The sequence below is a fragment of the Artibeus jamaicensis genome, unplaced genomic scaffold (genome assembly GCF_021234435.1).
Source record: "Artibeus jamaicensis isolate MK-2021 breed Jamaican fruit bat unplaced genomic scaffold, CSHL_Jam_final contig_456, whole genome shotgun sequence".
NCBI lineage: Eukaryota > Metazoa > Chordata > Mammalia > Chiroptera > Phyllostomidae > Artibeus > Artibeus jamaicensis.
The window spans coordinates 4,209,738-4,236,171 of NW_026521839.1; the positions used below are offsets into that span (position 1 = coordinate 4,209,738).

At 50.2% G+C, this 26,434-nt stretch overlaps 1 protein-coding gene across 1 annotated transcript; it reads left to right on the forward strand.

Annotated features, from left to right (window-relative positions):
* Positions 1-7,981: 7,981 nt before the first annotated feature.
* PCDH12 (protocadherin 12) lies at positions 7,982-21,802 on the forward strand. Its single transcript, XM_037147676.2, has 4 exons — positions 7,982-11,218; positions 14,632-14,729; positions 16,678-16,829; positions 20,965-21,802. Exons 1-4 carry the CDS (start codon positions 8,339-8,341, stop codon positions 21,423-21,425), a joined length of 3,591 nt encoding a protein of 1,196 aa, XP_037003571.2. The 5' UTR covers positions 7,982-8,338; the 3' UTR covers positions 21,426-21,802.
* The last annotated feature ends 4,632 nt before the right edge of the window (positions 21,803-26,434 follow it).

Here is a 26,434-nt window from a genome sequence, read left to right on the forward strand (position 1 = left end):
TGCAAAATGAAAGGTCACCTGTTTGATTTACTTCCAGGGTACATGCCTAGGTTGCATTCAGTACCCTGTTGAGAAGCATAGGAGAGGCAATCGATTGAAGTTTCTTTCTCATATTGAAGTTTCTTTATCTCTCTTTCTCCCTCCCATCCCCTCTTCTATAGATAAACAAACAAATAAATACACACACACTCAAGAAGGTGAAAAGACAACCCACAAAATAGAAGAAAACACTTGTAAATTATGTATCTGATAAAGGTCCAAAATCCAGAATATATAAAGAACTACAACTCAACAATAAGAAGGCAAATAACTCAATTTTAAAATTGTCAAAGGATCTGAATAGAAATTTCTCCAGAGAAGACATACAAATGGTCAGTAAGCGCATGAAAAGATGTTCAACATCATTAGTCACTAGGAAATGCAAATCAAAACCACAATGAGAAACTGCTTCATGTTCACTAGGATAGTTATAATACAAAGACAAGTAATAACAAGTGCTGATGAGTATGTGGAGCAATTGGAACCCTCATACTCTGCTGGTGGGAATGCAGAAATGGCATAGATGCTTTGGAAAACAGTTCCTAAAAAAGTTAAACATAGACCTACTCTTAGGTATGTACCCAAGAGAATTTAAAACACATGTTCCCACAAATACCTGTATACAAATGCATAATTACATTTGCATGTATTTACATTTGTATGTATTCATTTGTATATAGTATACACAAATGTACACTATAGCAGCAGTGTTCACAACAGCCAAAAGATAGAAACACTCAAATATTCATCAGTGGAGAGAAGTGGATAAACAAAATGTGGTATATCTGTACAATGGAATGTTATTCAGCTATATGAAAAAGAAAGAAGAACTGATGCATGGTACAACTTGGATGAACCTTGAAAACATTATGCTAAGCAAAAGAAGTCAGACACAAAAGATTACGTATGGCATGATTCCATTTACATGAAAAGTTCAGAATAGACAAGTAGTTCCAGATGGAATATCGATCAGTAATTGCCAGGGTTGTCCATGTCTAAGAGTCCTTTTTCCCCTTTGTGAAATCCCTCCACCCTCTACCTTCCCCTCCAATCCCAGAGCTGTCATCCTGCTCTCCCTCTATGAGTCTGTCCCCATGTTCCTTGTTAGTTCAGTTTATTCATTAGATTCCAAATATGAGTGAAATGGTAAGGTATTTGTCTTTCTCCAACAGGCTTATTTCACTTAGTATAATGTTCTCCAGGTCAATCCATACTGTCACAAAGGGTAAAATTTGGCCAAGTAGCGTTCCATTGTGTAAATGTCCCATAGTTGTTTTATCCACTCATCTACTGATGGACAGTTGGGCTGCTTCCATATCTTGGTGATTGTAAATAAGGGATAACTTTTGAAATGCAAATAATCACTCCTAATTTTCTGTCCTATAAATTTTGACTATCACGGAGCAGAGAACCAACTATCTCTGTAATAAATATCAAAAGCAGAAACACACTATTTAAAAATGCAAAGGAGGGAAGAAGAACTTATGAAGTCATTCACTAATGTCATTATCCATGTTTAGCCAAAGGAAATAAACCAAGAGCATATCACATGCAACCCGACTTCAGAATGCTCCAAGGCAAAACCACAAATCCTGTGGAGGCCTCCCAGATGCAAAGAGCAGGTGAGCCTACCAACCAGCTCGGGAAATTCTCACAGAGTCAGAGCAGGTGGTGAATTGTGACATCATGCTGTGACCTCAAGTCAGAGGTTGCAGGATGGAGGGAATAGAAGAGAGAATTTTAAAGCTGTGTTAATAATTTGGATGACTGTTTAAAGTGGACTAAACATTTAGCTCTGTCCTCAAAGAGGCTGGATGATGAAGTCGAGAACTAGAAGACAATGGGGTGTGTGACCTAGACCAGAGGTCAAGACCCAAGGCATTGGGTAGAGAAGCAGGAGTGGGTCACAGACTAAGCCTAGTACTGCTGGGGCCATCAATGCCACCCGTGGTGTCATCCATTGCTGGCATCCAATGGGTGTCCAGAGACTTTGCAGAGCCCAGGGGAGCTGCCCAGGGGAGAGAGCCTCCTTGTCAATGGCCATCACTCACAAGCGCCCTAAAACAAGCCCTGACAGGTACAGGTGCACCAGTGTGGAAGGGACCAGACAGTGGCAAGCCTGGCCCCAGTGCAGAGGTGTCACTGCCTTCCTGCTGGTCTCCTGTTGTTGGGTAGTTGCTCTCCTCATGCATCTTAAAAGTTTTACTATTGTGACATGAAAATCTGAAAAATTGGTTTCTCTTTAAAATAAGGATTTCATTCTTTGAAAAAAATGGAGCTATTACACTAAAATCACAATTATACATGACTAACAATCAGAGTGGTACTCGCATTCTGGCTCTAAATACTATGTATTGACTAAGCTAAACCTTATAGAAACTACATAACATAGTTACCATTGTTAACATCTTTATTTTAAAGCCAAGGAGACTGATCACAGAAAAATTAAGTGACTTGCTACTGGCACTCCGGTGGTAAATTATGGAGCCAAGCTTTGAACCCAGGCGATTGGAATCTTGAGCCCCATGTCATTAATCCCAAGCCTATGCTTAAATCAAGTCAACACTTTGCTCAAGGAAAGTGACCAGTGGGATCTATAAGGAAAAATAACCAGATCACCTGTGTGACCAGCTTCCCTGGTCAGCGCAGCTCAAACAGTACCTCAGGTCATTCCAGGGTTATAGAAAAACAGACTCCTGAACAGGTTTGAGGTGGCTGACAGTATAAAATGTTTTCTGTGCTTCTGAAGCAAGTAAAATTTGATTTACAATAATAGACACAGAATGATCGTGTTTATACTTACAACCTGGCATTTTATTATTATTCCCCTGAATAACAGTGAAAAGAGTTTTGTAACCCCCAGGTAACATGGCTCCGTAAGAAGGAAAGAAGGGTGAGATTTAGCAGCAGCTGCCATCATAAATCAGTGTGTGGTTGCTTCTCTCAGAGCTCCAGGCTCAACTCCTGGCTGTCATAAATGTATAAAGGGAAGCCCCATGAGAATTTATGTAACGAGGGGAAGACTCATTTTCCTTCCTGCAAGAACCTTTCTGAAGCAAGGTGAGAACTGGGCTGATTAGATTCTGTGTGAAGAAAGAAAACCAAGCCAATGGTTTAAAGGACGGGAAAATGTGGGTCAACTTCAGCTACTTCCTGTACTCCCCCCACCAAAAAAAAAGTGACCTTATAAACAGAAAAGAACATTCTGAATTCCACAAATAAACGAGTGACTGGGTAACTGAATAAATTAATGAATGAGTGTGATCCAGGCTTCCTCCGGGGTGGTTCTTACAGTGTGAGAACAGTTTGATCCTGAATCCCCCAGAAATGCTGAACACATAACCAGGCCAATCAACAGAGTCAGCTTCTGAATATTCATGCACAGATGATGCTCCCAGTCAATAGGTTGGATTTTTGTGTTTATTGATAGATGTTCAAATTCACTGAGCAAACCAAAATTCCAAAAACAAAAACAAAAATAACACCCCACAGCTAAAAAACAGAAAAGAAACGTGTTGAGAGCTTACATTACTTCTAGATAAGACTGCCAGATAAAAATAACTTCATTGTTTATCTGGTTCGTATTTAACCTATTTCTGGGCTAAACCCAGATACTTACAGGGCAATATCTGGGGACCATGCCTGCACCTGGCAGTCAGAAGCAAGGAAAACTAAAGGAAGCATCAGAGAAGAGGACAGAGAGACTGCGAAAATCTGGAGGGAGAATTGGGCAGGGACAGGGCTTCTGCTGAGTGGTGACACCGGCCCAGGGGACGGGGGCCACCAGGAGGATGCTCAGTGAGGAGGGCCCCAGAGGCTGTGGAGTTTGACCCTTACAAAGTTGATGGTGCTTCTAAGAAGTTCTAAATCAGTGGTTGTCAGTGAGGTTGGGGTGAAAATGGCTGCAAGCTGGAATGACCGATAGCATATCGGAGCTGAAATCTAGGTTGGAAAGAGCCCACTTCTCCTCTGCAAGATGGGGGGGGAGACACAATATATGTGCAACCCTTATCAGCTCAGAATTTATGGGTCCCGTTTGGGGGCTGTACTGTGTGGTTACTGATGCACAAAATAAATTATAAATATTTTCTTGAACTTTTTTTTGAAGACCATGAAGATCCCTAGCTTACAACAATTCGGTCACAAGTCCTTGTCTTCAAGCCACTTCCTCGCTCTTTTCCAGTAGACCCCTCCGTGATGTACTCAACCTTCAGCCGTTCCCTGCTGCCACCCATTCTTCCTTCTGTTAAACAGATCAATGAGACCCCTATTTCCAACAAAAACACCCAACACCCCCAACCCTGTCCCTAATGAGCTGAAAGATGAAGCCTGTTCAAAGAGGGGAAAATGGAGCTGACTATTATAAAACTTTCTGATATAAAACAGAATAGTGTGCCTTTTCTTGCCCTGTCCCTGGTAATTTGAAAAACTTTCCAAATGATTCTGATATCTGGCTGCCTGTGTGTCTTAACTCAGACAGAAAGCCTTTTTATTTCTTCAAAAGTCCTATTTCTTGGCAAATTTCTCCCTGCAGATTTCTTCTTTCTGCACTGGATCCAGAAAGAGGCACCACTGCATGGGAGCAGACATCTGTCACCTGTCCCTGCGAAGACCACGAAGTACCAGGCCGCCATTGGGTGGCCTGAGCGTCCACCTGCATCTCGCAGTCGTGGTTCCTGGCTCGACTGCTCTCACTCCAGCAAGATCTTAAAAAAAAAAAAAAAGGCAGACCTTAGGAGTTCCAGTCACCTTCCCAACTGGAATGACCGTGAGGATGAAGCTCCCCAATGTCATCAAGCTGCTGGATGGGGTCACACAGAGCCCCGGGGTGGGCAGCCAGCCCAGCAGGACACTGGCGTGCGGGACCGATCTCAGCCTTCCAGCTGGCCTGTGACGCCCCAGGGGCCAGAGTCTCACTCTGCTGGTCTGACTCCTCAAGGTCCTTTGGACTCCAAGTGGTTTTGAAAAGATCCCCCGACTCCTGCCCCTGCCATTTCACCCCCGAAGCCCTCTCCTGAACCCTAAAGGGGGAACTTAAGTGTGAACAACCCCAAGTCCAGTGGTGACAAGGCCTCCAAGCACCAGTCCTGATCTACCTTCAAACAAAGGACGTTTCAGATTTGAGGGAGGCCATGCTCAGATGTTTCAAAACTCAGGGTGACGAAGGCTTCTTAGGCAAAGTCCAGTGACAGCTCCATTCACCTCTGACATGAGGCTGCCAATGATCAGCTGAGCCCTAGCCAGAGAGGAGGACAGAAAATCACTAAAGAAGACCCCATTCCCAAAGGAAATTGCCTTGAAAAAGTCTGGGGCCTCATTTGCTGGCTTTGGATTCTCTCTTTTTTAAAAAATCATTGATGAGAGAGATAAAAAGAGAAACATCAATCAGCTGACTCCTGTATGCTCCCTGACCAAGGATCGAACCCACAACCAAGGGATCAACCAGGAATCAAACCCACAACCTTTTGGTGGACGGGAAAATGCTCACCTGGCCAGGGTGCTGGCCTTGGATTCTTCTAGGGTTGTCTTAGCTTCATGCCCCCAATGTTAATAAAACAAAGGAAAACAATGAACCTACCTGTGAAATCCAAATTCAAACTTCTCATGTTCCCTGAGTCTATTTTTTTGCCTCCATGGTGTCAGTCAAGACTGTACATGCACACACAACACACACACACATAACAATGTCCTTTCAAAAATATAAATGTTACCGCCTATAAAATCATGATTTCCATCATTTCTCCTGTCGGCACTGGGTCACAGTACGTTTCCTGTTGAGACAAATGGTTGTCTTGTGCGTTCCACACAGAGAGGGTCTGGGGTTGTGGGTGTCTGTGGACTCCCGGCACCCACCTCTCTGCCTCTGGCCACCAGATGGCATCCTGGAAACACTGTTGGCACCAGTATTTCTGCTCCAAGGCTTTTCTGCTTTGCTTCCAACCAGCCTTCCTCCCTCAGTCTTCTCTATCCCCCTGCCCAATCCATTCTCCAGAGCGGCTTTCTGGAGGGCAAATCTGTGTGATTTTAGGAAATTTACCTAATCCTCTCTGCTGAGGCTCTTTGCCCCATGGCACGGGTGTGCGGGTGGCCTAAGGCAATGTAGCACGTAGCACAGTTGAAACCCAGGGAGTCCTGCGAAACGAGCTTTCCAATTGAAGGGGCAAATGCAAGACCACCTTCGCCATTTGCGTATGAAGCATAAAACCTGGAAAACGATACAAGGTGAAAAGCCATCCCCTGCACTGAGAGCTTCCTCTGTTCCAGGCTCTGTGCCACGTAGGAGTATCACCTCACTGAGTTCTCACCACGGACTCTGCGACTCTGTGGCGAAGGGAACTAAGCCCAGGGAGGGTAAGCGACTGAGGCGCTGTCTCCAAGCAGGCGAGGGTCCTGTGTGTCTCCAGAGCCCTGCTGCAGGACATGGTCCCTCCTGGGGCCCATGGGCTTCAGGGAGATGGTGCGACACCTCCAATAGTGGGGTGCGGGGTGAGAGGAGAGGGTGTGGGGACAAAATGGCACAGGGGGAGGGACGGCGTGGAGGTGGGGCTTAGCCTAATCTGGTCCCTTGGCTCCCCCTGTTCTAACGTCTGCAGGCCTCCAGGCCAACGGGCCTCCTGATTGGAGTCACTTTTGCCCCAACAGAGTACCTCCGGTCTCAAGGACTCAGCTGCAAACGCCCATCTAGGGGAAAGCTGGCCCTTAATTCCCAGCACTTCAAATGCTCCATAAACCTCTGGACTCGACCTTGAAGTTGGGTGTAAGTCTGGGAGAAGGATGGCACGGCAGACTGAGGAGGGGACCGAGAGGCAGCAAGGCACCTCCAAGGGCACCTAAGACTGCCCCTCACCTCCTTCCAGGGCCTCGCCTCTGCGAGGAGCGGTGTGCAAGGAAGGCACACCCTAAAATATCCTGAAAGAGATGGGGGGCAGCAAGGGAGTATCATTTGGGGGGCTCTGCCATAAACAGCAGTGGGGAGAGAAAAACTGGAGGAGGAGAGGGGAGGGGAGGAGAAGGTGTGGGAGAGGGAAAAGTCTAAACCCCTGAGACACAGGAGCTGGAGGCTGGGGGATCCCCAGACAGGAGCTCAGGCTGGACCAGATGCCGAGAACAATGGGCCTCAAGGCCGGGAAGCAGGAAGGGAAGGGGGCAGCACGTGACCAGGCCAGGGAGGCCCTTGTGCTTCAGGAGCCTGGGCCATGGGCACTCTCACGGGTCCCTGTGGGCAGGGGCTGCCCCGGGGCCCAGGTGAGAGCCAGAGCCAGCCACAGTAAGGAGGAGCCGTGCAGACCCTAACAGCCGCTGCTGACCATACATTACTGCCTGTGACTCAGGCCGGGCCGGGCCCTTCATACATCATTTCATTTCTCCCTCACAATTTCCTGCTAGAGAGCTACTATTCTTCCTCTCATTCTCACTCTCAAAAGGAGGTGGTAAAAACCCAGAGAGGCTTGGTGACTTGTCACATTTTAGCTGATAAGCTGCAGAGTCAGGATTGGAACCCAGGCAGTTGGGCTGTGGTGGCCGCTCCCTTAATCCCAGCTGCTTCCCATGCAACAAAAGTGGGTGATCAGGACAGAGTCAAGAGTAAAGGTAGATGAGTGTAGGAAAAAGATCAGGACGGGAGAGAAATAATGCCAGGCACAAAGAGAGACAGGAGCATGGCTGCGCAGGGGGCCTCAGACCCTGGGCAGCGGGCAGAGGCTCGGGCTCTCTGCTCGCTCGGCCACACAGGGGCACCATTTCCCTCAGCGGCCGCCTTGCTGTGTGAACAGCGCCTTCCCCTCCGGCCTGTCCCCAGAGCCCCTGCCGCATCCTCCTCAGCAGCAGGCTGCTGGGCTTCACGGGAAGCTGCTCTCTTTCTCTAATTGGCATTGAAACTCACAGCCCTCCCTTTTCCTGTAGGTGGGGTTTCCATAGGAAAAAGCTGCTTCTCTGTTTCCCCAGCCTAGCAACTGTTTGGAAGTCAGATCCCCACATCCTGCTTTACTGGGTCAAGTCCCTCTTAGACCGGTTCTTGCCCATCATTGGCTGGAGTGGAGCAGCGGATGCCCCTGTGTTGGGTCTCCCCTGGCAATCTTACTTCATCGGTGCTGGGACCTCTCGGACCTCTTCAGATGAAGATGGCCTTGCCTGAGAATCCTGCTAGTCTCACCATCATTTAATTATGGGACAAGGCTGTGCCAGCAGGTCTGGGGGCAGGAGAACGGGGCTAACTGAGTCCCCCCAGAAACACTGGAGGACTTCCCAGCCTTTGAAGAACTCTAGCAGTTTCTGAATCTAGCCCATTCCGGCGGTAAGCATGATGCAACTTCTTCAACTTTTGCTGGGGCTCTTGGGGCCAGGTGGCTACTTGTTCCTTTCAGGGGGTTGTCAGGAAGTGGCTACTCTCACTGTGAAATACCAAGTGTCAGAGGAAGTGCCGTCTGGCACAGTCATAGGGAAGCTGTCCCAGGCACTGGGTTGGGAGGAGAGGCGTGGGCAAGCGGGGGCTGCCTTCCAGGTCTTGCAGCTGTCTCAGGCGCTGCCCATCCAGGTGGACTCTGAGGACGGCTTGCTCATCACAGGGAGGCGTCTGGACCGAGAGCAGCTCTGCAGGCAGCAGGATCCCTGCCTGGTTTCCTTTGATGTGCTTGCCACAGGGGATTTGGCTCTGATCCACGTGGAGATTCAGGTGCTGGACATCAACGATCACGAGCCACAGTTTCCCAAAGGTGAGCAGGAGCTGGAAATCTCTGAGAGTGCCTCTCTGCGCACCCGGATTCCCCTGGACAGAGCTCTGGACCCGGACACTGGCCCCAACAGCCTGCACTCCTACTCCCTGTCTCCCAGTGAGCACTTTGCCCTGGATGTCATCGTGGGGCCCGATGAGACCAAACATGCAGAACTCGTGGTGGTGAAAGAGCTGGACCGGGAAATCCACTCATTTTTTGATCTGGTGTTAACTGCCTATGACAGTGGGAACCCCCGCAAGTCAGGCACCAGCTTGGTCAAAGTCAACGTCCTGGACTCCAATGACAACAGCCCTGTGTTTGCTGAGAGCTCACTGGCACTAGAAATCCAAGAAGATGCTGTCCCTGGTACTCTCCTCATAAACTTGACCGCCACAGACCCTGACCAAGGCCCCAACGGACAGGTGGAGTTCTTTCTCAGTAAGCACGTGCCTCCGGAGGTGCTGGACACCTTCAGTATTGATGCCAAAACGGGCCAGGTGATTCTGCTTCAACCCCTAGACTACGAGAAGAATCCTGCCTATGAGGTGGATGTCCAGGCAAGGGACCTGGGTCCTAACCCCATCCCAGCCCACTGCAAAGTCCTCATCAAGGTTCTGGATGTCAATGACAACGCCCCAAGCATCCACATCACATGGGCCTCCCAGCCGTCACTGGTGTCAGAAGCTCTTCCTAAGGACAGTTTCATCGCTCTAGTCACAGCAAAGGACTTGGACTCAGGAGACAATGGTCTAGTCCACTGTTGGCTGAGCCAAGAGCTGGGCCACTTCAGGCTGAAAAGGACCACTGGCAACACGTACATGCTGCTAACCAACGCCACGCTGGACAGAGAGCAGTGGCCCCAATATACCCTCACTGTGTTGGCCCAGGACCAAGGAACCCAGCCCTTAGCAGCAGAGAAACAGCTCAGCATCCAGATCAGCGATGTCAACGACAATGCACCTGTGTTCGAGAAGAACAGGTATGAAGTCTCCACTAGGGAGAACAACCTACCCTCACTTCACCTCATTACCATCAAGGCTCATGATGCAGACTTGGGCATTAACGGACAAATCTCATACAGCATCCAGGACTCCCCAGTTTCTCACTTGGTAGCCGTTGATTCAAACACAGGGGAGGTCACTGCTCAGAGGTCACTGGACTACGAGCAGATGGCCGGCTTTGAGTTCCATGTGATTGCAGAGGACAGGGGACAGCCCCGGCTCTCATCTGGCGTCTCTGTGTGGGTCAACCTCCTGGATGCCAACGATAATGCCCCAGAGGTGATTCATCCCCTACTCAGTGATGGAAAAGCCAGCCTCTCAGTGCTCGTCAATGTCTCCACAGGCCACCTTCTGGTGCCCATTGAAACTCCCAGTGGCTTGGGTCCAGTGGATACTGACAAAGCACTGCTGGCCACACATGGCCCCCAGCCATTCCTTTTGACGACCATTGTAGCAAGAGATGCAGATTCAGGGGCAAATGGAGAGGTCTTCTACAGGATTCGGAGTGGGAATGAAGCCCGCCTCTTTGTCCTCAGCCCCGACCTGGGGCAGCTGTTCATCAATGTAACCAATGCCAGCAGTCTCATTAGGAGTAAGTGGGAGCTGGAAATAGTGGTGGAAGACCGTGGCAGCCCCTCCTTGCAGACCCAAGCCCTGCTGAGGGTCTTGTTTGTCACCAGCATGGACCACTTGAGGGACCCAGCCCCTGATTCTGGGGCTCTAAGCACATCGGTGCTGACGGTAATCTGCCTGGTTGTCCTGCTCGCCGTCTTTGGGCTGATCTTGGCTTTGATCATGTCTGTCTGCCGGACGGAGAAGAAGGACAGCAGGGCCTATAACTGTCGGGAGGCTGAATCCACCTACCGCCACCAGCCCAAGAGGCCCCAGAAACACATTCAGAAAGCGGACATCCACCTTGTTCCCGTGCTCAGAAGCCCAGCGGATGAGCCTGGTGAAGTTGACCAGCTCCCCAAGGATGTTAGCAAAGAAGCAATGATGGAAGCAGGCTGGGACCCCTGCCTGCAGGCCCCCTTTCATCTCACGCCAACCCTCTATAGGACCCTGCGTAACCAAGGCAACCAGGGAACACTGGCTGAGAACAGAGAGGTGCTGCAGGACACAGTCAACCTCCTTTTCAACCATTCCAGGCAGAGGAACGCTTCCCGGGAGAACCTGAACCTTCCTGAGCCCCAGCCTGCACTGGGCCAGCCCCGCGCAAGGCCTCTGAAGGCGGCAGGCAGCCCAACAGGGAGGCTGCCTGGAGACCAAGGCAGCGAGGAGGCCCCACTGAGCTCACCAGCCTCCTCCGCAACCCTGAGGCGGCAGCGAAATCTCCACGGCAAAGTGGCCCCCGCAAAGGAGTCAGACCCCCAGCAGATCCTGCGGAGCCTGGTCCGACTGTCTGTGGCTGCCTTTGCGGAGCGGAACCCTGTAGAGGAGCTCACTGTGGATTCTCCTCCTGTTCAGGTACCTCGGCGTGGGCAGCTCTTACTCGGGTCACCCCTGGACCACTACCAACAGTATCAGACACCACCATTATTCACAATCCTCATATTCCTTAGGCTTACTGGGCACTTCATGGTGCATTGTGTGCAGCCATTCAGCGTATAGCTCTGAGGTCAACAGAACTGAGCTGTGTAATCCTGGATAAATTACTTACTGTCTCTGAGCCTTAGTTTTCCTATCTGTAAAATAGGAATGACTGTAAGAGCATCTGCCTCAAAGAATTGTCCTGAGGATTGGATGAGTTAATTCCTAGACAGCACTTGCTCAGGGAGCCTGGAGAAAGGAGACGCACAGCCAAGGTAGGGACTAAGAATAAGAGCTTTGGAGCAAGGCTGCCTGGATTCAAATCCTGGCTTCACACCTTCTAGCAGTGCACCACAGGGGAGTTACTCAGCCTCTCTCTTGAAGATGTCCATGTTAATAGTACTCATCTCCTAAGGTTGCTTGAAGACAAAGCCTCTAGAAGACTGTCTGACACCTAGACAGCACTCAGCAAATGATTATGATGACTTCCGCAAAGCCCCTTCCATCTCCACGGGGCCAGGCCCCCTGTGGAGCAGGCTGGCACGGGCATCGTCGCCCCCAGGCCCAGGGGCTGCACACCCCCTGCTTGGGACCCTGAGCTCGCTGTCTGGGTCTGCAGGATGGGGCAGTGAAAACGACCTTGAAACCTGGGCATTAGGCAGGTCTGGGCTCAAATTTGGCATGGCTACTTAGAAGCTGGGTAACCTTCAGCCTCGTTTTCCTCATCTATAAAGTGGGGGTTACGATGCCAAACTTACCCTGTGTCTACCTCCCAGGGGTCTGAGACTTAAATGAGATGATAAATGGCAAAGTGTCTAGAGACCTAGGATTTATTAGACACAAATGGGAAACATTTGCAGAGATGGTGCCTGATATCACACTCATATCTGCTCCCCGGCACCCCAGATCATTTTCCCTGTGCCAGCTGCCCATCCAAATTGCACTTCTGTTTGGCCAGGCCATCAGCGAAGGCTTCCTGTGCAGCAAGGACACAGCTTCCTTCCCCCACCCCCTCCGCAGGAAGCCACCTGGAGAGGGCCCAGCTGCTTTCTCAGGAGTCTTGCCCTGAGCTCTATGCAGCCCCAGAGATTGCCCAGAGTCATTCATTCATTCATTCATTCATTCATCCATCAAATGCTTACTGAATGAGCTCTTTATGCCAAAAAACAGTTTTTAGTAAATAGAGACAGTAGGAGCAGACTCTGTGGTTGGCCCCAGGGGTTATGGAAAGAAGGGTTGATCCCAGCCCACTTGGGATCAACTTGAAGGTAAGAGGAAGTTCACCTGACATCTTTTTAGCAGCACAGTGCCACAGCGGAGTCAGATCGAAGTTCAAATTCCAGCCCTACCAGTCATTGCCATGTAGCCCCTGTCAGCCTCAGGTTTTACTCCTGCAAAATGGGTGTAATGGTATCTCTTCCCTTGAGTTATTGTAAGAATTAAATGAATTATATACTACTTGAGAGTTATTAAATAAATGATATATACTTTTACTCATTTAATCTTATAACCACAACCACTGTATGATCAGGATCTTATTATCATTCCCTTTTTACTGTTGAGGAAACTGAGGCTCAGAATGCTTATTAAGTAATTCCTCAAGACCTCATCGGTGGGAACTGTGGCAGGGACAGATTTAGGATTTGAACCTCAGTCCAACTGACTCCAGAGTCTGGGCTCTAACTATGAAGTGACCTTGAATGACAGTGCTCAGCTTAGGGGATGGCACTCAGGAAGTGTCCCTGAGATATAGGCTGTCACTTGGGAAAAGGGCGGCAGGTGCCTCAGGAGATGGGCTCTTCCCTCAGGCAAGCAATGGGACCCTGATCTCCCGAGTCACACTGCAACCCCAGTCCTGGACACCTTCCCTTCCAACTCTCCTCTGAGATGGGCACTTTCTGTCTCGCCCAGAGAGAAGGAAGGGCCTTCCCGGGGAGGAGCGCAGTGGGCTCGGGAGGCAGACACCGTGTTTCTGGGAGAAATAACCCAACCTTCTTGCATTTGTGGAGCCTTTTTTAAGGATTTTATTATTTTTAGAGAGGGGAAGGGAGGAAGAGGAGAAAAACATGGATGTGTGAGAGAAACATGGCTCGGTTGCCTCTTGTATGCTCCCTGACTGGGGACTGAACCCACAGCCCAGGCTTGTGCTCTAAATGGAAATCAAACCAGTGACCTTTTACTTTGCGGGATGAGCCACACTGAGCCACACTGGTCAGGGCTATGGAGCATTTTTAACTTCCGAACTATCTAATACTGACAATTAGATCAATTAATCTAATTAATTTCTAGCTCCACCTCAAAGGTCTGAGTAGGTCTAAAAATCTGCTTGACATTACACAAACTAGAAATGACCTTGAACTAGAACTCAGCCTCCCAAGACTTGGTCTGTTGTCTTCTCCCTCACGAGGCCCCGCAGGGTCTGGCACTGACATCCTGCCCAACTTCCGCCCCATTCTCCAGGCATCTCCTCTGGCCTTTCAGTGTTCAGGGCCCTCTGTTTGGAGCGCCCTTCACCCCAGGCCCAGACCCTCACCCTCTCTCCACTTGCCACACTCCACTGGAGTCTTGGGGTCTCAGCAGAGGTGCCCACCATGCAGTGTGAACTCGATAAACACTTATAGAAATAAGTGCATAAACTTCTCCCATTTCACCCCACAGACTCCTCTTTGCTCCCACGTTGGGTGAGTAGCCCCCTTCTGCTCCCACAGACCCCCAACATTTGCCCCTGTAGTAGCCACTGTGCCCTGTCCTCCCTGGCGACTATGAGCGCCCTCAGGGCAGACATTGGGCCTTGCTCTCATTCTTATTCCCGTGGTGACCACAGGGCCTTAGCACAAATGAGCACTTACTAAATACCAGCTGGCTGAACGAAAGCATGAATCAATGAATGGTTAAGTGACATCATTTTTGCCTTCTCTACAGCAGAGTCTTACACCTGGCCACAAAAGTTGGCTGAGTGCTTGAATACTGCTGAAGGGGGGGGCAATAACTCTTCAACATAATTCTGATCAAAGTAATAATTAATTCATGGTCAGGAAATGCCTTTTCCACCCCCATCTCCACAGATTCCAGCAGAGGCAGGTCACTTGTGGGGGATGAGCCCAGAGGGTCCCCATTCTCCCCCGGAGACACCCAGGGCCTAGGATGACAAAGGCAAAGCAGGGACCCTGCCTGTGCAGGTCCGAGCCTCTGTCACAGCTCCCTGCTCACCACCCCCATCTGAGCATACAAACATCTGAAGTTGGAGGAAAAACTATAAAAAGAAAGTGCCGGCATTGAGGGAAACATCCGGCGAGGAAGTGTGCGGGGTCGGAATTGTGTGGAGTCAACAGATTTTTCCTGTCTTGTAGCAAATCTCCCAGCTGCTGTCCCTGCTGCATCGGGGCCAGTTCCAGCCCAGACCTAACCACCGGGGAAATAAGTACTTGGCCAAGCCCTGCAGCGGCAGGTAAGCGCACGTAGCCCCAGCTTCTCCAGCTTCTCCAGCTTCCCCTCTGGCCTCCCCTCTCCCCTGCTGTCTCTGAGACTAGGGAAGGGAGCACCTCCCAGCCGAGGCTCCCCTGGGACAGTGCAGTGCACAGCGTCCCTCCCCCAGCCCAGGCCACTGGGGCCTGGAGCCACTGTATTTATAGTATTTACAGGACAGTGTCACTAAGGAAATGACTTCATACCTAAGGCTCTGATTATCTGTCCCCTGATTGCAGAGGTGCTGGCCTAGGGACTTCAGATCTGTAACTTGCGGCTCTCGTCTCTTGACCCTTAAACATAATATGAAGTGGCTAAGGAAATGGGTATGTGCATGTGTTCCTTTGGGCTGTTCCAGAATTAGAGAGACTTCAAGAGGACATCTAATCCAACTCCTTGTTACAGATGGAGAAACTGAGGCTCTAATTAGTTTGATGCACCCAGTCATGTAAACTTGAGCGAGTCAGGGAAATCCCCAAATCCTTGGTCTCTCGTCTTTAAAATGAAGGTCACCACACTTCCTCGTACTGATGGCGTAAGGATTTAATGGTCCAAGTATTCTAAGCCCCATGGCTGGCACATGGAAAGTGTACCATCAACACTAAGTCCTTTCCTCTTAAAGTGACTTTGACCAAGGTCATAAAGCCAGTGAGTGGCAAAGCTGGGGCGAGCTCTCAGGGCACCTGACTCCTGGTTCAGTGCTGTTGCCTTGACAACCTGTAGCTCCTTTTTTCCCCTTGTTTTTTCAAGGATAGTGGGAGGTAGTAGAGAGCAGGGGTGAGTACTCCAGAGCCATAGCAGCCTAAATTTGAATTCCCACTGGGGACCTTGGGCAAGCTGCATTATCTTCACAAGTCTCAGTTTCCTCTTATGTAAAATAAGAACGATAACAAGAGAACTCCTTACAGATGTGAAAGGTTTCATGAAAAGGTACATATACCCTGCAAAGCATATGGCCTGGCTCAGAGTAACTGCTCAGTAACAGGAGATGTTGTCATCCACACTTGCAAACCTGCCTCCTCCCTGCTGATCCCTTCAGAGAAGCAGAATTGACCACGGGAAAAACAAAAAAACAGAAAAGACCCCCAGGGCTTAAAATCCCTCGGGAGCCACTCCTCCTGCTGGGACGATGTGGGCCGGTCCTGTCCACCCCACAGCCAAGAGGTTTCAGGAACTGGCCTCCCCAGGTGATGAGAGGAGTCCCTGGGGGAGAGGAGCCCAGCAGGAGGCAGTAGGAGTGGGAAGGAGGGTTAGTTGATTCTGAATAGCTTTTGGATGTCTCTTCAGCAGCATCCTCTAGAGGTCTGCTCTTCTGGTCTGGGATTTGGCCCCAAATAGGGAGCAGGGAACATTCAGTCACCCAGTCCGCAAAGTGTAAGTACCTACTATGAGCTGGGTCCTGTTCTGAGCCCTAATAGAGGGCAAGGCACGAGACAGACAAAACTGCTACCCTCGCTGGAGCACACAATTGACGGAGGGATGAATGGGTGGGTGGGCGGTTGGACAGATGGAAAGATGGATGGATGGTGGATGACTGCACTGGCTCAACCAAAGTTACTCATCTCCTACTCTGTGCTAGGCAATGTGAAGAAATGGGAGGGACGATAGTGAGTAATCACACAATGCTTTCATCATCATTTCTCTTTTCTGAGTGCTCACAATGTACCAGACACTGTACTAAGCTCTTTACATACAGCATCTCATTTTACCCTCACCACGCCCCTCGAGTTGGGTGGCGTAAACTCAGAGTAGGCAGGAGGGCTGGGATCGAGTAACTCAGGCTGGTCTGACTCTGAAGGCTGAACTGTGGGTATCGGGTGCCTGTGCAGACCGATGAAGGCTGGCATGAACGGAACAAGGTCCGTGAGCTGGAACAAATGAACCTGCGTGTGAACTGGCTCACTTGTGGGCTGAGTGGGTTTCCTTTGCAGGAGTGCAATCCCAGACGCAGAGAGCCCAGGGGCCAGGGCTGGGGGACAGGCAGAACCAGACCAGGAAGAAGGACCCTTGGACCTTGAAGAGGACCTGTCTGTGAAGCAGCTGCTAGAAGAAGAGCTGTCCAGTCTACTGGACCCCCAGAAAGGTAGGGACTCCCCGGGGTCACCCTAACCCTCCTCCTGACCCCAGCACTCACATGCCCAGGTTTCAGAGCTCTGCTCCAACCCACCGCAGGGAAACACAGCCGTCCCGTGTCTGGGGAGGAACACCAGCAATATTTTACTTCTCCTGGAGCTTCAAATGGTCTCTGTTTGTTTAAAGAACAGATTCTGCTTTGATTATTCATTTTACAAATCATCATAAGAAAAGGGAACAATTGCTGAGCTCTTGGGGTGTGCCAGATACAGGAAACATCTTCAACGCATTACCTCATTTTACCTTCCCAACACTCCTTGGAGGTAGACACTATGCGCTCCAACTTAGAGATAAGCAAACTGAGGCTCAGAGAGATAACTTGGCCTGCCCAGAGTCACCCAGCTCATTACTGACTGAGGGGAGCCAACCTGGGCCTGCCTGGCATCGGGAGACCCTGCCCCCTTCACCTCCTGAACCACCCCTTTGAATTTCTTTGGTGTTCAAATGTCCTTTTACCCTGAGAACTGAGTCAACACTTTAATGTGCTAACACCTCTAATGGAAAGGAAAAGAACTTTTTTCTAGAGAAATAATTTGTTTGGAAAATAGACATGAAACATGAACTTTAACTCAAGAGCCTGCTGGCGGGCCCCGCTGCTGCGGACACCAGTTGGCCCCTTGGGGGTGCACCCGCCGGTCCAACCTTCCCAGGCCCTGTCGTTCCTGTGGTGGGCAATTCGTTTCTCATCCGCACACACCGAGTGCTCCGTCTGGCTGCAAACGCGCTGCGGGCATGGCAGGCACCTCCTTTCCTTGGTTAAAAAATATACGGCTAACATTTCCTGAGTGCTTTTAACGTGCTAGTCCCTGTTCTCAGGGCCTCGCGAGAAGCTCCTACGAGACAGGGATGATTCTTCATGGCCATCTCATAAAGGAAAGATCTGACGGGCCGGGGTGTTAAATAATCTTCCCAAGGTTGTGTAGGCATTGGTTATTGACACTGGCAGTGTGGCTCTAAACTGAAATTTAGTAAAATTAAATCTGATTAACATTAAGTGTGTGTAAATGGAAAGTCCCGTTCCTCAGTCATACCAGCTCCATTTCGAGTGCTCGACAGCCACGTGGGTTAGTGGGTACAGCCTCGGACAGCACATGCATAGAAAGCTTTGCAGGACTGTATTGTCTAGAATGTAGAGCTGTGAGGTCCACCACAGCAGCCACTAGCCACACGTGAAAATGGCTAGTCTGAATTGAGATTTGGTGTAACTATAAAATACACTCCAGATTTTAAACACTTAGTATAAAAATATATGTATTATCTCAATGATTTTAAAATACTGTTCGATTATGAGATAAAGTAATGACATTAAGTATAAAATGTTTTATAAATTAATTTCACATTTTCTTTGTACTTTTTTAAAATGTGGCTACCAGAAAATTTCAAATGACCTCTGTAGCTCACATTCTGTCTCTATTGGGCAGCTCAGCTTGGGGTTCAGTTCCCAGGTGGCCCCGCTTCCCCACAGCGCAGGGGGCAAGAAGCACAGGGGGTGGGGTGAAGAGGGCAACAGCGACGCAGACACCTGAGCTGCTCATAGGCCTGGACTTTGACGAGGCCGCTGGCGAGGGTGTGGTGCACCGGGTGTGGGCGGCGTCAGATGAAAGCCCCACCTGAGGATGTGATGCTGGTTGCATGAGCTCGGTGCGTGCTGTCGGCAATCCGGCAGTCCGAGACGAGCGCGACCCAGGTCCGCCCAGAGCCTACCCGCCACAGAGGGAATTCGCCGGCGCCTTTCGACGGTTCCCAGGCGCCCCAGTGATTTTCTCATTCCAAGCTTCGTTCCTTCTGACCCTTGTACGAGGAAAGGCCTCATTCTGTAACAGCAAAAGAGTTCCAACCTTATTACCCCAGAGCCTCAGGGAACTAAGGCTTACATTTCCCAAATGTCCAGGGTTAATATTTATGTTCAGTCAATCATTCAGTAAATGTTCACCAAGCCCCAGGCGTGGGCTGGGCTGGCTGGGAAGGGGCCTGACCCTGCCTCACAGGCTGCACAGTTCCACGCTCCAGAGGCAAGATCGAGACTCATTTATATCAATATAAACAACAATTAGCTATATTTTGAAATAACCTTTTCCAAATTACATCAGCAATATTTAGATAATGTAGAAAAATATAGATAAAAAGAAAATAAATTACTTCTGCTCTGGATAATTTTGGTTAACACTTTGACATGTCCCTAGGCTTTTATTCTATGCACAGATTTAATGTTTTATTTTTCTTATTTTTCATTTTTTCCTTTGTATCGAATTTATTGGGGTGACACTGCTTAATAAAATTGTACAGGTTTCACGTGTACAATTCTATAACACATCATCTGTATATTGTACTGTGTGTTCACCACCCCAGGGCAAGTCTCCTTTCATCACCATTTATCTCCTTTCACCCTCTTCTTCCTCCCCCCGCCCCTTCCCCTCTGGTAAGCACCATACTGTCGTCCATGTCCACTTTTTGTCTTCTTAATCCCTTCACCTTTTCCACCGAGACCACAAACCCCCTCTCCTCTGACAGCTGTCAGTCTTCTCTAGGAGTCTGTTTCTATTTTGCTTGTCAGTTCATTTTGCTCATTAGATTCCACATATGAGTGAAATCAGATGGTACTTGTCTTTCTCTAACTGGCTTACTTCATTTAGCCGAATGCTCTCTATGGCCATCCATGCTGTTGCAAAGGGTAATCTTTCTTTCTTTCTCCTTTCTTTCTTTCTTTTTCTTTCTTTCTTTCTTTCTTTCTTTCTTTCTTTCTTTCTTTCTTTCTTTCTTTCTCTCTCTCTCTCTCTCTCTCTCTCTCTCTCTCTCTCTCTTTCTTTCCTTCTGACAAGTAGTATTCCGTGGTGTAAATATAGCACAATTTTTTAATCTATCATCTACTGAAAGACACTTGGGCTGCTTCTAGATCTTGGCTATTGTAAATAACACTGCAATGAACATAGGGGTGCTTATGTTCTTATGAATTAGTGTTTCAGGCTTCTTTGGATATGTTCCCAGAGGTGGAATTGCTGGGTCACAAGGCAGTTCCATTTTAGTTTTCTGAGGAAACTCCATACTGTTTTCCATAGTGGCTGCAACAGCCTGCATTCCCACCACAGTGCATGGACTTCAAAACCATTCACCTTAAACAAACATTAAATACAAGTCCAAGTAGATCTTGTGCTTTTTTTTAAGACACAGTTTCTTAACCACAAGACATTCTTTCTTCCGCTTGGGCCTCTACCATCATGCCTGGGACTAATTTCTGTGAAGGGAAAAAAGTGCGATGGTGGCACTGGAGATCTAGGAAAGTTCTCCACTGGCCTTCCCTGGACAGCCCGTGGAGAGCCAGCCCCTCCCCAGCCTGCCTCTGGGACAGGGTTTCCCGCAGCTTCAGAGCATGGGGCCCAGCGGTGACAGTGTGGACCTTAGCAGGCCTACGAAGTCCGGAGGCCATGGGTGGACGGGCGCCTGGAGCATCCGGCGGGAGGAAGGGCCAGCTCTTCCAAGTGGAGAGGGTGGTGCAGTCTCAGGGGGCTTCAAAGCCGTCAGAACTGGGGTCCGGTCTGGATTTGGTTGCCTGGTACACATGTGACTTAACTTCTTAGAACTTCATAGTTTCCTATCCATAAAATGGGATAGTTCTCTTGACTCCAAATGCTGTGTGGACGTTAAAGGAGACAATTATGTAACTGCTTGGCACAAATGTACTTAGCAAGTGCTCACCATTGTGCATACAGACAGAGGGCAGCACCAGGCCAGGAAAGGGATCCTTCCCCACTCGGCTGTGCGCCCGGCTGTGAGGGACCGGTGCAAGACGCTCTGGTGCCACGGTCCGCTGACGCAGCGCTGTTTAGAGACGGGCCAGCTTCTAGCTCTGGGCCTTCCTTGTCTCCTCCTCCCTCGGCTCGTGGGCAGCTTCAGTCAGCCACCTTCCTGCCAAGTGAGCTTCCCTGTCAGGGCCTCTTCCTTCCTGTCCTCCTCCAGCTGCCCCGTCCGTCCCCTGCCGTTTCCCTTCCCTCCTTTGTTCAGTACCCTTGCCCTGCCCACATCCCACCGTGGTCCACCCTGCCCTTCCGTGGACCCGGCCCTCACTGTCCCCTCTGTCCTCCCCGCAGGCCTGGCCCTGGAGCGGCTGAGTGTCCCAGATCCTGCCTGGATGGCCAGGCTCTCTCTGCCCCTTGCCACCAACTACCGTGACAACGTGTTCTCCCCGAACACTGCAGCCTTGGAGGAGCCGAGGACCTTCCAGACGTTCGGCAAGGGGTTGGGGCCAGAGCTGAGTCCAACGGGCACGCAGCTGGCCAGCACCTTCCTTTCGGAAATGAACTCGCTGTTGGATATGCTGCTGGTGCAGCGTGCCAGTGTGCCCGTGGAGGCCGCCTCTGAGGTGTTACGGCGGCTCTCTGTCTGCGGGAGGACCCTCAGTCTAGACCTGGCCACCAGTGGGGCCTCAGGCATGGATGTCCAGGGAAACCCGGGTGGAAAGACAGGGGCCGAGGGCAGGACCAGCAGCAGCAGGGGCCCGTGGATGCAGGGACAAGGGGCCCCGGGAGATATTACACACTCCAGGCCCTGAGGATCCTTGGACATGTTCCGGTTTCTAAAACTGTTGAGCTCACTAAGCAGAGGAGGCTCAAGAACTTCAGGTTGACTGATGCTGCCCCACAGAGTGGGCAGGGGCCCAAGAACTAACAGCTGGCTCACCAAAGCAGCCCCTTGGTAGGAGCTAACTCTGCTGCTGAATTTTTTGGAGGATGCAGATAGTTTGTGGCTGAGATGGTGTTTGCTGGCAAAACACACGTAGAGCCCAGAGGGCCAGTCCTCTAGTGGAACAGATGCTGAGGAGGGTCAAAAGCAGGACAAGGATGGCCTTGTTGCATACTGGAAGGTGGGGGGCTGGATCTTGGGGTGCCAGGCAAAGCTCTGTGACCTACTAATAAAGGCAAAGCAGTGGCTCGTTCTCCTGTTTATACCTCTCAAGAGGGGTGAGTAACAGAACGATGGGTCTTTGCCCTCTGCTCCCCGGCAAGAGGGTCAGGCTGGGCCTGGACAGCAGCGGGCCATGTCGGGGTTAAGCTGCGCAACAGTGGACACATGTGCCATTGACCCCACTCCTCTGTTGTCACATTAGCAAATAATATGCTTCTCAGCTGGAAAATTAGGGCTCAGAAAAGTGTGACTATTTATAGAGCATTTACATGAGCCAGATACCAGGCTTACAATAGGACTTAATTAATAATTTCTCAGCAACCCTGAGTGGGAGGTGCTATTATCCCCATTTCACAGGCAAGGATATGAGTTTTGGAGAGGATGAGTGTCTTTCCCAAGATGCAGCAGAGTAGACGCAGAGTCAGGATCTGGAGCCAAGTTTGTCCAACACCAAAACTCACGCCCTTCACCTTGACACTAGACCGCCAGCCAAGAAAAAGAACAGAAAAGCCCCCACAGGTGAGCTTTTGGCAGTCGTGGCCTTGTCTGAGCTCCCCTCCACAAACGCTGCGGAGTATATCTGAAGCTGAGCAGACGGCACATATTTATACTCCTGAACCCGGAGGACAGGGACTTGGGTCCGACCTGAGGCAGGCCAGGGTCTCTGCAGAATCCCGTCCTTTCCCAGCGAGCGGCCCTTCAGGTGCAGAAGCCACCTTTCCAGAAACCACCATTCGTAGGTAAATCTCCTGTCACAGCAGGTTAGGGCCAGTGAATTCAGGTGTGAGAGGAGAGTGTGTGAACTGGGTCCGTGAAATCAACACGGACAGCAGCGAACCTTCCAGAGGAGGGGAGTGAAGGAACAGCAACTATTTTCCCAAGGCTCAGCCTTACAATTTTCTTGGAAATTTGCAGGCTGTCGTTCAGCTGGCTTCTCAATAGCATGGGTCTCTCCTGCACGTTGAAGGCGAGATTCCTCCTTTTGTCCTCCTCTGGAGCTCAGCATGCATGCTCACTGGCCATGTAAATGGGCCCCTCATACTCCTTAGGGCTAATGAAAACCGCACACACTTAGAATACAGCGTGGCATCATTATCCCATTATTCTACTTTACACATGAGAGAAATAAACCCCCCAAAGCTAAGTGTTTCAGAAGCAGGGTGTCTGGGTCTCTGATCACCTCCCCTAAGGCCAGAGCAATCTCTTCACAAGACCCGTGATTCTCGAGCTGTTGGGCTCCCAGCAATGAGCGAAGCTGGAGGGACGAAGCAGACAGGGTCTCCAGGCTGACCAGCCAGGGCCCATCACAAAGCAACACATGGTGAATACTCATGGAATGAATGAATGAATGAATGAATGAATGAATGAATGAATGAATGAATGAACGAACGAGTGAAGAAATGCTTCAGAGCTCCTGTTTATCTATACTGGAGCTCCAGGTAAGACTCTAATGGGGAAAAATGGTTCCACGTGTGAAAGCGAGCCTGAAAACCGCAGCCCTGGACAGTGCTGACCTCCCTCTACTGGTGGATTTTCAGAGCAGAGCTGATGTTGGGGGGGCAGAGAGACGCGGGCAGGAGGTAACCTGAAGAACCTTGAAGCATGGCTGGCAGCTGTATGGTCGATACAACGCATCACTGCCTCCTTCGAGCTCAAAAGTCCTAAATCTGTAGTCCTTGGACCTCCCTGAATACCAGGCAAAACTTCATGCCCAGGCATTTTCCTCGGCAGAAGATATGAAGTTCTCATCAGATTCTCAAAGGAACGTGTGACCTACAAAAGGTTGTGCGGCGCCACTCTAAGTCACGACTTTAAATCTCCATAGACATGGGTAGTTTTAGTTATAAGGAGTCTGAACATTTTATAGCAAGGAAATAAATGGTGGGACAGAAAGGGCTGACTGGCCCAGAGCCCCGTGGTGGGTCTGTCTGTGGCTGGGCGAGGGTCTGGGTCTGGAATTTTAGGGTGATGTTCATTCTAACACATCCAGGGGCCTCTGGCTGGGCTTCAGGACCCCTGTTTCACTGCCTGTAAAACTGGGAGGAGGGACATTTTGCTACAGGAAGGAGTCAGTGCTTTCGTCAGATTTTCGGAGGGTCTGTGACCTAAATATGGCTAAGGACCACTGCGATCCTTTAGGTCGGTCCTCAGTCCAGCCCTCGCCACAAAACCTGGAAAACTCATGGGCGGAGCTATCCTGAGGCGACTGACCTTTGCTCAGGGTGCGGGTGTTAAGTACTGACAGTGGTACTCTGGCCTGTGCCCTGCAACCTCCTCCCAGCACGCGAATACCAGCCCTTTCCCAACAGCAGGCGGAGAGCGAGACAGTGTCTATGGTGACAGAACTGAGTGGGCTGAACAAGAAGGTCACAGAAACTTGTTGACATCAGCCAAAGATGTCAAAGCTGAGACTTTGGATGTGCTCAGAACAGTTTCCACCAATACGGGCTCTGTCCCCTGGGAGTGACTGCAGGAGCCGGTGAGCCAGTGAGCGCTCAGTTAAATGTCGTCTTAATTTGGAGAGTGCAGAGGGATTTTTTTTTAATCGACAGTCAAGCCATTCCCCACCACCTGGAGCACAATGCGGTGCTCATCTGGAGCCTGCGGGCAGCTCAGAGACCGACAGGCAGCCTCCAGTCTGTCACCCAACTTCAGGGTGGCAACTCACTGACCCTACCTCTCCTCTGGCTGAGACAAGAGCGGGATGGCAACCACCATCCTTGGGACTCTGGAAAGAACCAAATACCGAAAAGGAGGTGACATGAGGGGGAGGCTCGGCTGGGCACGCAGTGTGTAACTAGAAAACAGGTCAGCATTTTTCAGCCCCTAGTAAATATTGGGTGGGTACAATGGAATGGGTGGGGTGAGGAGGGAGGCAGGGTCAGAAGCACTCATTCAACAGATATTTTGTATTTGTTGAGCAATTACTATGCGGCAAAAGTAGCACTGGGAATAGCAGTGGGGGGTATATAGCATCAATTCTTTCATGAATATTTAATGCACCTACTAGGTGCAGGGTAGGCTTGGTGTTGGATGGAGGGGCAGTGCACAGAATCACTCACTCATTGAATAAATGTATACTGAACAGTGTATTAGCACTGAAGATACAGTGAACCAAACAGCCTTGCTCACACTGTAGCATCAGGGCTCCCTGGAAACAGCATCGCAGATGAGAAAACTGAGGCAGCAGAGCCTCACACAAAGGTCTCACTGCTGAGGACCCCAAACCTCGGGTCACCCAGTATGCTGACCCAGGCTGGCCCTGCTGCCAGGGGCCATCTCCCAGCCCTCCCCCTACATTTCCTTTCAGGGCACTGACAGTGAGTCATTCATAATGGAATTTTAATGGCAAAAGCACAGCGGTTCTGGGTCTTCCGATGCAGCCCATCCCCTGGGGCTGCGTGGAGACTGTGGTGACAGAACAGCTGAGGATTTCTGGCCCCTTGACAGCATCTCTCTCAGGACTCTCCCATCCTTCTCTCTCCACAAGCAGAGCTTAAAAATATCCCACCTCCAGGTTTGGCACAGACAACCGAATCAGTACTTAATCTGTAACAATTGAGAGGGAGGGAGAGCCGTATCTGGCCACCACCGCAGGACACCCAGTGTCCCTGGACAGTCTGAACTGCTCCTTGCCCCAGGCATGGTCAGGAGAAAGCAGTAATCAGAGAACCCAAAATGACAACCACAGGGGAAGAGGATAGCAAGTGGGGCTCCATGAGAGGGTGCCCCACAAAGGTCACGGCAATCTGCAGGGAGCTGGCTCTGTGCTCAACCCCACAAGGGAAGCACTGGGTTAACCAAGCTCTTTTCTGCTGGACTTCTTGGAACCTGGAATATGCTGATGTGCATTGTGAATCTATAAAAAGGGGATGTCTAGTGCAGCAGTGCTTCCCAAACTTACTTGACCACAGAAACCTTTATTTTTTTGCAGAGAGATCAGTGCACTACATAGCTTAAAACTAAGCTTTACCCCACGTGCACACTGAGCTCCCACCTGAGCAGGGCTGTGTGCTAATTGCTGAGGACACTGCAATATGAAGACAAGGTCCCTGCCCCAATGCGAGGGGACAGGGAGGGGGAGGCCAGTGTGCAGGGCAGCCCTGGAAAGGCAGCAGGGGGCAGGGGAGGCTTAAGGCTTCAGTGGTGGCAGGAAAGTGTGCCAGGGCCACCGGAGGTTGGGGAAAGGGGTGAGAAGCAGAGAGGGAACTGTGAACACACTCTCCCCCAACTCCTCCCACCTTTGAAATGGGTCTTTCCCATTTGAACAATCACTAAGAGTTTTGCTCCTCAGTCCCTCCCACACCTCACTCTCAACCACATCTACGCTATTGAACTTGGGCTAACATCCAAAAGCCAGGGCACGGCTATTCACAAATTCAGTAATTGGAGTCATTAGCGTTGACTCAGAAATCATTTTTTCTGAGTCTCTCTCGGAGAAGCTTTTAAGACCCTTTAAATTGGTTAATGGAAAGTTTAGAGACGAGAATGGAGCCTCGGCTCTCAGCTCCCCTGCCCGTCTCCCTGGCTCTCCCCCGCACGCTCAAGGGCAGAGTGATGAGATAATCCCCCGTTGGTTTTATTAAACTCCCGTGCATTTCTGGCACGTCCTTCCCAACAGAAGGGCTCACAACCCACACTCTCCTGCTCCAGGAA

Bases quoted from the DNA above. Each gene is read 5' to 3' on its own strand.
- PCDH12 (XM_037147676.2), top strand. From the start codon at position 8,339: ATGATGCAACTTCTTCAACTTTTGCTGGGGCTCTTGGGGCCAGGTGGC. The intron at 14,730-16,677 runs GTAAGCGCACGT...TTTCCTTTGCAG, and splicing joins GCCAAGCCCTGCAGCGGCAG to GAGTGCAATCCCAGACGCAG. The intron at 16,830-20,964 runs GTAGGGACTCCC...TCCTCCCCGCAG, and splicing joins TCTACTGGACCCCCAGAAAG to GCCTGGCCCTGGAGCGGCTG.